This window comes from Benincasa hispida, chromosome 9, assembly GCF_009727055.1.
Source record: "Benincasa hispida cultivar B227 chromosome 9, ASM972705v1, whole genome shotgun sequence".
Classification (NCBI taxonomy): Eukaryota; Viridiplantae; Streptophyta; class Magnoliopsida; order Cucurbitales; family Cucurbitaceae; genus Benincasa; species Benincasa hispida.
In genome coordinates this window covers 43,484,640-43,495,546 of record NC_052357.1, presented here as the reverse complement: position 1 = coordinate 43,495,546, position 10,907 = coordinate 43,484,640, and the positions used below count along the sequence as shown (strand labels likewise).

Below are 10,907 nucleotides of genomic sequence, written 5' to 3'. Positions count from 1 at the left end.
CTTACTGGGTATATTATATACTCATCCTATCTTTACAGACTTTGTAGGTAAGGACACAGTGTAGGTGGCAGAACTGGGCGTCGTTCAAATAGCCAACCATCAAACTCACTATTATAGGCATATGCATTTTTGTATCACCACGCTAGTGTTTTATGGATCCTAGTGTTTTGTAAAATAAACTTTTTATATAGTTTTCTACCTAATTAATAAAATCTTAGATATGTTCTTTTGAGATTTTGTCCAAAACCCATCTCATAATAGAAAGTCTAAGCATGCATGTCGTAGCGGTCGGACCATAGTATGTAAGGATCCGGTCGTTACAGATTGGTATCAGAGCATTTGAGCCAATTAGGCTCTACTAGTTAGAAGAGTTGTGGTGTTTGATGGTTCGGCTTGTTAAGTGATGCCCACAGTTATGCTAAATACGCTGGTAAGTAGAATTTTTAAACGAGTAATTTAGGAAATAACTTAATAAACATAAGGTATGAGTTAAAAAAAAAATTTAAAATTAGATTGCTTCCTTATTATGAAAATAAAATATGTGTACCAGATGCCACCACAAAGTGCTCCAACACGACGAGGCAGACCTCGAAGTGAATCCACAAGGGATCAAAATCAAGGACATGGACAGACGCCTTACGTGTTACTTAAACCTGAAGCGTTACGAATACTAATACAAAATATGAGTAATGGAAACACAACCTCGTCCACCACACCAACAACCAATGATACAAATGACTTGAAGATCATTCGAGAATTTAGGAAGTTCAATCCTTCAACATTTGATGGATCATCTGTGGATCCAATTATAGCAGAGAATTGGATAACAGAAATAAAAACTATTTTCCGCCATATGAACATCCCAAAAGAACAAAAAGTAAATTGTGCCACCTTCATGTTAAGAGGCGATGCAAAGTTCTGGTGGGAATCCACACAAAGAACAATAAAAGGTACAGTCTCATAGCAGGAATTCAATCAGGCTTTTCACAACAAGTATTTCCCTTTGACAGTGAGATGACAAAAGGAAGTGGAATTTCTTAATCTTCGTCAAGAGAACGTGTCGGTGGCAGAGTATGAATGAAAATTTGATCGCTTGTCCCACTTTGTCCCTCGACTAGTGAACACAGAAGAGAAGAAGGTGGAAAGGTTTATTTGGAGATTAAGAGAAGGCATTCGAGGCATTGTTACTGCTTTTCGACACAAAGAGTATGCTCTTGCCCTCGAGTTGGCCTTACTCATGGAAGTAGATCTTGCTGCCAAAACCTCAACTTCTAAACAAGGATTCATGCCAAATTAAAAAAGGAAATTCACCCAACAAGGCTTCCAACGTTCATAACGGCAAGCAAAAATTTCCCAAAACACACAGGGCGTACAATTACAACAGAAGAGTCAAACATTCACATATCCTAAGTGCAGAAATTGTGGAAAACACCATCAGGGGCAATGTCTTTGGAACTTAGGTGTGTGTTTCAACTGTGGCCAGACGGGTCACTATGCAAAGGCTTGCCCAAAGCTCATCAACCAAGCATCAACTGCCCAAACCACCCAGCCTACTAGTAACAAGGTTACCCAACAACAGAAAGGACGGGTGTTTGTTGTTACACATCAAGAGGCAGAGGATCAAGATGCAGTTGTTACAAGTACATTACCCATCCTCGGGTATTATGCCTTCACTTTATTTGATTCGGGCTCTAGTCATTCATTCATCTCTACAACATTTGCACAACATGCTCAATTAACATCAAAGCCCTTAAACTACATTCTATCCGTAGCTACTCCTGCCAGAGTATCTATGTTGGCCCACTCAGTAGTAGAAAACTGTGAATTGTCAGTATCAGGACATAAACTAGAGGTGACCCTTATCATCCTAGACATAAGTGATTTCGACATAATACTAGGTATGGACTGGTTAGCAGCAAACTATGCAAGCATAGATTGCCATAATAAAGAGGTCATATTCAACTTTCCAACAGGAACCAAGTTTAAGTTTAAGCGTTCTAATACACAATCAGCCCCAAGAATAATTTCAGCCTTAAAAACTAAACATTTGCTCAACCATGGGGCTTGGACATATTTAGCAAGTGTAGTGGATTTACGAGACCAAAAGGATCAAATTAAGGCCATTCCTATAATAAGGGAATTTGAAGATGTATTCCCAGAAGAGTTACCAGGTTTACCACCTAGTCGAGAAATAGAATTTTGTATAGATCTAATTCCTGGAGCTGAACCAATATCTAAAGCACCATATAGAATGGCACCTGCGGAATTAAAAGAACTCAAAATACAATTACAAGAATTGTTAGATAAGGGATTTGTACGCCCTAGCGTGTCTCCATGGGGAGCACCTGTCTTATTTGTTAAGAAAAAGGATGGATCCATGCGTTTATGTATAGATTATCGCGAGTTGAATAAGTTGACAATAAAGAATAAGTACCCACTCCCACAATTGATGACCTATTTGACCAATTACAAGGAGCCTCAGTATTCTCCAATAGACTTACGATCTGGTTATCATCAACTACGAATCAAGGAGTCTGATATACCCAAGACTGTTTTCCGAACAAGATATGGGCATTATGAATTCGTTGTGATGCCCTTTGGATTAACAAATGCCCCAGCAGCCTTCATAGACTTGATGAATAGAATTTTTAAGGACTATCTTGATAACTTCGTAATCGTATTTATAGATGATATTTTGGTCTATTCCAAGTCTGAGGTAGAACATGAAAAACATCTTAGGGACGTCTTTTCCATACTAAGGAATGAAAAGTTATATGCCAAATTCTCAAAGTGTGAGTTTTGGACGCGACAAGTCGCCTACCTAGGGCATATTGTAAAGTAAGAAGGAATCTCAGTAGATCCTGCTAAGACGGAAACAGTTAGCAAGTGGCCTCGCCCAACAACAGTCAGCAAAGTGCGAAGCTTCCTTGGATTAATAGGATATTATAGACGATATGTGAAGAATTTCTCAAGTATAACATTACCCTTAACTAACCTCACCAAGAAGAATAATCCTTTTGTCTGGAATCAAGCATGTGAGCAAAGCTTCCAGGAACTAAAAGAAAGGTTGACCACGACCCCTATTCTCACTATACCTGACGGATCAGGGGGTTTAACTATGTACAGTGACGTATCGAAGAAAGGGCTTGGTTGTGTATTAATGCAACATGGAAAGGTAATAGCATATGCTTCAAGACAACTAAAACCTTATGAACAAAATTATCCCGTTCATGACTTGGAGTTAGCTGTCGTAGTCTTTGCTTTAAAGATATGGAGACATTACTTATATGGGGAAAAGATCCAAATTTATACAGATCATAAAAGCCTTAAGTACTTCTTTACTCAGAAAGAGTTAAATATGAGGCAACGAAGATGGTTAGAATTAGTTAAAGATTATGACTGTGAGATCCTTTATCACCCAGGAAAAGTGTACATTGTTGCTGATGCTCTTAGTAGAAAGTCAGCTCATACAGCAGCTCTAAGTATCATCTCCAAACACATAATAGATGACCTTGAAAGAGCTGAGATCTCACTAATACTAGAAACCTTCACAACTCAAATAGCACAGTTAATTGCAAGACCTGCATTAAGGCAAAGGATATTTGATGCACAATAAATAGATAAATACCTAAACAAACAACTGCAATCAGAGAATGGAGAAACCAGTCAATTCTCTACAGCCCCAGACTCTGCACTCCTCTATCATGGACGTCTATGTGTACTAGATGATGAAGAAATCAAGAAAGAACTATTGAAGGAAGCTCATAAATCATGCTTTTCAATACATCCTGGGAGTACCAAAATGTATCAAGACTTGAAAGCACATTACTGGTGAGCTAACATGAAAAAGGATATAGCCGACTATGTAAGTAAATGTTTGGTTTGTCAACAGGTGAAAACTCTACGGCAACGACCATAAGGACTCCTCCAGCCTCTAAATGTTCCAGAATGGAAATGGGAGCATATTTCTGTGGACTTCATCTCAGGACTCTCGAGAACTGTTAAAGGCCACAACATGATTTGGGTGATTGTAGATCGACTCACCAAATCAGCCCACTTCCTAACATGCAAGACTACTCACACTACGGAAGCACTAGCTCAAATGTACTTAAAAGAGGTCATCTGGTTACATGGAATCCCAGTATCAATTGTTTTAGATCGAGACCCTCGTTTCATCTCCAAGTTCTGGAAAAGTTTGCAGAAAGCAATGGGCACACAACTAAATTTTAGCACAGCCTTCCACCCACAAACTGATGGCCAAATAGAACGAGTTAATCAAATCCTAGAAGACATGTTGAGGGCATGTGCTTTGGATTTTACTGGAGCATGTGATTCGCAGATACATTTTATAGAATTTGCTTATAATAATAGTTATCAGGCGACAATTGGTATGGCTCCCTTCGAAGCCTTATACGGAAAGAAATGCAGATCCCCTGTACACTAGGATGAAGTCAGGGAGCGAACACTACTAGGACCTGAGTTGGTGCAGCAAACATCAAAGTCAATTAAGCTAATTCGGAAAAAAATGCGAACCGCTCAAAGCAGATAGAAGAGTTATGCTGATAACCGTCGAAAAGAGTTGGAATTCAAAGTAGGAGATCATGTATTTCTAAAGGTAGCACCAATGAAGGGCATTATGCGTTTCGGACGATAAGGCAAACTTAGCCCCCGCTTTATTGGACCCTTTGAAATATTAGAACGTATTGGCCAAGTAGCTTATCGATTAGCATTACCACCTACCCTTTCTACAATACATAATGTCTTTCATGTATCGATGCTTCGAAAATACGTGTTNTTCAGTTTTAATTAAAGAATTAAAATTGAAAATTGATTTTTATTTTGAAATTAAAATTCAAAATTCAAAATGGAAAAAAAATTGAAAATTTTGAAAAATCCACAAAGTGGGGTTTTTCCACTCAAACTTCAAAGCACCTTAATCACCATAATCCACTAATTCCACCAAGTAGGTGATATCTTCATAGGATGAAGACTTCAAAGCATGGGTTGATGGTTTTAAATTAAAAAAAAAAAAAGGATTCAGATGTAAAGGACATGCAATTACTAAATTGCTGAGTTTTTGAAAGTTGAAGAAGTTTTTCTTCAACAAGTTGAAAAACCAGAAAATCTCTCCTCCAATTTCCCAAGTTTAAGCTTGTTTTGAGTCCCACAACTCAATCTAAGGCTCCCAGAGAATAGTAGGTAAGCTCTCGTGGTGGTTCACGACTTCAATTGGAGTAGATTGCAACTGAATTTCGAGTTTGAAGAGAATCTTCAAAGGTATGTAATGAAACCCTCTTGATACCCCTTGAACATGCTTATTTTGATGTCAAAATTGAGGAATTAGAATGCTTAATGATCTTGTTTTCTTCCGCTACATGTTTTGTTAAACAAACAATTCAAACCCTAATTGGGAATTTGAACACTTCAAATTGAAAACCAATTCAAATTGAAAATCTTAATTTTGATTTTGAATATTTCAAAATCACTCAATTCACTAATCCAAGGTGTTAATGTTTTACGAGCTAGTAGAGGGAATTTATGAACCTACAGATCATAAGCTCCAACAATTTGAGATTAATTGGCTAAACTCTTTAGACCAAATTAATCAATATTCATTAACTACTGAGTCACACCACTATAGCTCGGTAGTTGCACAATCCTCACTGTAGATATATTTCTGTCCACTTGATTTAACCATAATTACTAAGTCGACCCTTCACAGGTTGTTCGTAATAATGGCTGGGTTGAATGCTGTTTTACTCCTGAAATTACATCTTGTTCCTTAAGTTTCATTGATCCTCTAATGAACAATTGGTTTGTGATCCAATCAATAAACCGAATTCCTCTCGGGCCAATGAGAGGGTGAGACTCCTTGTTCAAGACTTGGATTCAGTACTTAAAAGAACAACCTTTCTACTAACCCTATGTCCCCAGTTATCTACCCAGTCTTACCCATGAAATGGGGGGCTTATTGATCTGACACTGTTGAGCCAACCCTCTGAAGGAAATTTATGGAAAAAAAATCCTTTGAGCAGAAGCAAAGATCGTTCCAAATTCCATTTTTATTGAACATAAAGTTTTATAGTAAAACAACAAGCAGATATGCATCTACTTAAAATTACAGTATGCTTAAAAACAAATACAAAGGGTTTCAGAAACCCTTACCTTTGAAGAACTCTTTCTTCAAGGATTCCCTCATACAAGCCTCGAATGGAACTTCTTCCTCGTGGATCTCCTTTTTCACGCACGAACACCACCACTCGAGAACCCTCAGTATTCTCTTTGGGATTAAAGGATTCAAGCAAGAGTTGTGGGCTTTCCTTGAATCCTTGGAAGAGGGAAGGAGATGGAGAGGATGAGAAAGATGTTTCTACATAGAAATTTTCTCTTAGATTGTGAATTCAGGAAGAAGATGATTATTTTAACTTCTTTAATCACACGTTAGTTATCTTAAGAATGTGGTGAGGGAGTTATAACTCACTCTTTTTATTAATTTCAAATAAATTAATAAAATAATATATATATATATATATAACTACTTTATTATATATATTGAAGGAACTCTATTTACAGAGAACCTCTGAGAGGAAGCAGATCGTCCAAATCTCATTGTGATTGAACACATACATTTACAGTCATACAAGAACAGATTATGCGTAAAACTTAAATTACAACATGCTTTTGAAATAAACAAAAGGTTTAGAGATTATACCTTTAAAGAACTGTTCTTCAAGTAAATCCCTTGATTGTACTCGTTCACGAACGCATCGAACAAGTCACGAACTCCCTCGAACAAGCAGCAAACAGCAACGAGTAAACTCAAACCAAACCGGACACTACCACTTGGTGACCTTGGTATTCTCGTGTGAGAATCTAGGAGTGGCGGACTCTGGCTAATTCTGGTTAGAGGGAAGTTTGGAGTTTGAAGGAGGAAGGCGATCATGTAGTGAACAATACTATCGTGTAGACGAACTAGTCTATCGCATAGACTTCCTACTCAATCGTTTAATCTCTCAAGAAGCGTGTAAGTCACTCTATCAAGTAATCCCTCTCCTTTTGGAATAATAAAAACAATTTTTATTTATCCCACTTTTGTCATAAAACTAAATAACTTCCCACTAAGGGGTGGTTAAAGAGAAAAAGGATAATTATCAAATAATTAATAAATTATAAATAAATATGATAATTAACTTATCATATTATATTTATAACCTATAGTTTTAATATTGCATCATATACGATATATAAACCATAGTTCTTTTTCTCTATTTCATGGCATTTAATATTTATATTAAATTTAATAACTATGAATCTTATTCATAGAAAATATATTTGAATCATATTCAAATATTTGTTCCTCCAATTAAACAATAATGTATAAAATACATTATGTCAATTATATCATATATAATTTAATTAATTTAATTATATCATATNATTAAATTTAATAACTAGGAATCTAATTCATAGAAAATATATTTGAATCATATTCAAATATTTAGTTCCACCAATTAAACAATAATGTATAAAATACATTATGTCAATTATATCATATATAATTTAATTAATTTAATTATATCATATATAATCAAATTCTCTCTTATTAATTTGAACATTTCAAATTAATCCAAAAACTGATTCTCAACTTAAATCCATTAAGCTACCAAGGGGACCTCATGAACCTGTAGCTTGAAGTTCCAATGGTACGTGAATAATTGATTAACTCTTTAATCACATTATCTACTATCCGTTAATTGTCGAGTACTCCATTAATGACCAATAGCTGCACTCTTCACACCACAGATATATTTATGTGTCCATTGGATAGAACCAATCAATAGTACGATGACCCTTCACAAATCACTCGTAAGTACAACTAGGCCAAATTACCGTTTTGCCCCTATAGTTACATATAACTCCTTAAGTACCACTAATCCCTCTAATGAACAATAGATCATAGTCCCACTATGATTAAACCCTTCTCAGGCCAAGAGAGGGTGTGACGCCACATTGTTTAAGACCCGAAATCAGCTCTTAAGGGAGCAATTTATCTACTTACCCCTGTTTCGGGGAAGGAGTGAATTCCATCTCGTGTAGCTGAGTTCCTAGCTCCCCAATCAGACGAATCCCCAAAATGGTAGGCTTGTTGAGTCGCGATTTGGCCACTCTCACCTATGCAAATCAAAGGATCACCCTCATAGACAGAAGTTCACAACTCACTCAGGATTAAGGTCATGTTACCTATGGTCATCCTAATGAAATGAAAGTCTCAATTATGAACGACGTTATATAACGAGACTAAACATTTCGTAGTCCAGTCTTATACAAACTCATTTGTATAGAATATCCCTACTCGCATGTCTAATACATGAATGATCAAGATCAGATCATTTATAGCATTTTACCACATTTGTAACATCTACAAAGCGGGTCATACTCGTAGTGTCACCAGAATAAGGTACCTAGCCTTATTCATATACTACAAACCATTTAGGTTATTACTTAAACACGATCCGCTTGTATGTCTCCACATACATGTTTAAGTTACAATGATAATCATGGATCTTAGTTTGGTTTGTGGTCAATGCAACTAAAATATCATATATTTCATAGACAGAAGTAAATAAAATTTCATATATTATAAATCACAGAATGTTTGTTCATACAAGTGATTTACAAACTACAGGACCCTACGAGATTTAGGGCATCAACCCCAACATATATATACTATATGTTATATCAAATATAACATATAACCTATAGTTTTATATTGCATCAAATACAACATAAACTATAGATTTTATTCTCTCTCAACTATACATGACATTTAATATAAATCACATTTATATTAAATCCACTTATGTGAATCTCATCCATATGATATTTGGATCATATCCAAATATTTTATTCCTCTCAATATAAATCATATTTATATTTAATTACATGAATCTCATTCATATAATTGGTATTTGAATCATATTCAAATTCCTCTCACATATAATGTATCAAATACATTATAATTAATTATATCATATATAATTAATTCATTCAAATAATTTGAACACTTCAAATTGATCCAAAGATTAAATCCCTGTTGAGCTAAAGTGGGGACCTTATGGACTTGTAGATTGAAGCTCCAACGGTACTCAGATAATTAATTAAACTCTTTAATTAAATTACCCAACATCCGTTAACTGTCAGTCACTCAACTAAAGACCGACAGTTACATTTTTTGCACTACAGATAAATTTCTATGTCCATTGGATATAACTAATCCATAGTGCGATGACCCTTCACAAATTGCTCGTAAGAACAGTTGGGCCAAAATACCGTTTTGCCCTGTAGTTACATCTAACTCCTTAAGTACCACTGATCTGCAGAAACCCACCGTGACTGCAATTACGTTCGATTCAGATTGTAATTTGGAATAGTCTTGTTCCGCTGCTCATGGAAATCCCACTTCTGATTTTCTTCAATTCCGTCTTGTGTAGTTGTGTTCCCAGCTCCTCGGTCAGACAAATCCCCAAAATGGTAAGTTTGTTGAGTTGACAATCTGGCCACTCTCACACTTACAAATCAAAGGACTGTCTTTATGAGCAGGAGTTCACAACTCATTTAGGATTCAGGTCATGTCACCTATGGCCATCCTAGTGAAATGTAAATCTTTATTATTAATGACGTTTTATAAAGAGACTAATCATTTCGTGGTCCGATCTTATACAAACTCTTTGTATAAGATACCCCCACTCGCATGTCTCCACATGAATGATCAGGATCAGATCATTTGTAGCACTTTACAATACTTGTAACACCTACAAAGTATGTCGTATCCGTAGTGTCACCATGATAAGATACCCAGCCTTATCCATCTACTATAGACCATTTAGATTATTATTTAAATAAGATTCACTTGTATGTCTCTACATATTTGTTTAAATTACATGAAATAACCTCAGTTCTTAGTTTATTGGATTGAGTATATGCTTATAAAACACTTATTTTATTAACAACAATATGTTTATACAAAGTTTATAAACTACGAGATTACAAAGAGATTTAGGACACCATTCCCAACAATTGGATCAGATCATTTATAGCACTTTACAACACTTGTAACACTTACAAAGAGTGTTGTATCCATAGTGTCACCAGGATAAGGTACCTACCCTTATCCATCTACTATAGACCATTTAGGTTATTATTTAAACAAGATCCACTTGTATGTCTCTACATACTTGTTTAAATTACATGAAATAACCTCGGATCTTAGTTTATTGGATTGAGTATATGCTAATAAAATAACATTTATTTTATTAACAACAATATGTTTATATAGAATTTATAAACTACGAGACTATAAGGAGATTTTGGACACCATTCCTAACAATCTCCCACTTGTCCTAAAGCTTAGAGAGACTAATGTACAATACAAATAAAGTATAAAAATATAATAAACTAGGGCATACACTATACCCCAATAACACCCTCACCTATGAAAATATAACGATAATCCTGAATAAACAGAAATTCATAGTTAGCTCAGGATTAAGGTCGAATTACCTAGATCATCCATTTGAAATAGTCAGTCTTAAACCGTAAACAACATTATAAAGTAAAAGTGACTCATTTCTTGGTCCGATCTTATGCAAACTCATTGCATAGTACACTCCCACTTCTTATGTCCCCACATAAACTGTAACAACCCAGATTTGTACGCATACAAGAAATTAAATGTCAAATATTAAGCAGGACGAAATTTTATTTAAAGGGATGGTAAATGTAATACCCTAACCCTAATTTAGAAAGCAGGAAAACAAATAAAATATATAATTAAGAATGAAAAATATATAAATTTAATAGGAAAATCGGGTGGAAATTTAGAATGGGAAAAAATAGGAAATTTATTC

The 10,907-nt window shown here is 35.3% G+C and overlaps 1 protein-coding gene across 1 annotated transcript; it reads left to right on the top strand.

The window, feature by feature from the left end:
• The first annotated feature begins 550 nt into the window (after positions 1 to 550).
• On the top strand, positions 551 to 4,677 carry LOC120084738. The gene is given in 6 exon segments (XM_039040562.1): positions 551 to 950; positions 1,119 to 1,243; positions 1,484 to 1,640; positions 1,899 to 2,314; positions 2,531 to 3,427; positions 4,202 to 4,677. Coding segments are annotated over 6 exon segments (2,238 nt in total). The 3' UTR covers positions 4,445 to 4,677.
• Positions 4,678 to 10,907: the final 6,230 nt, after the last annotated feature.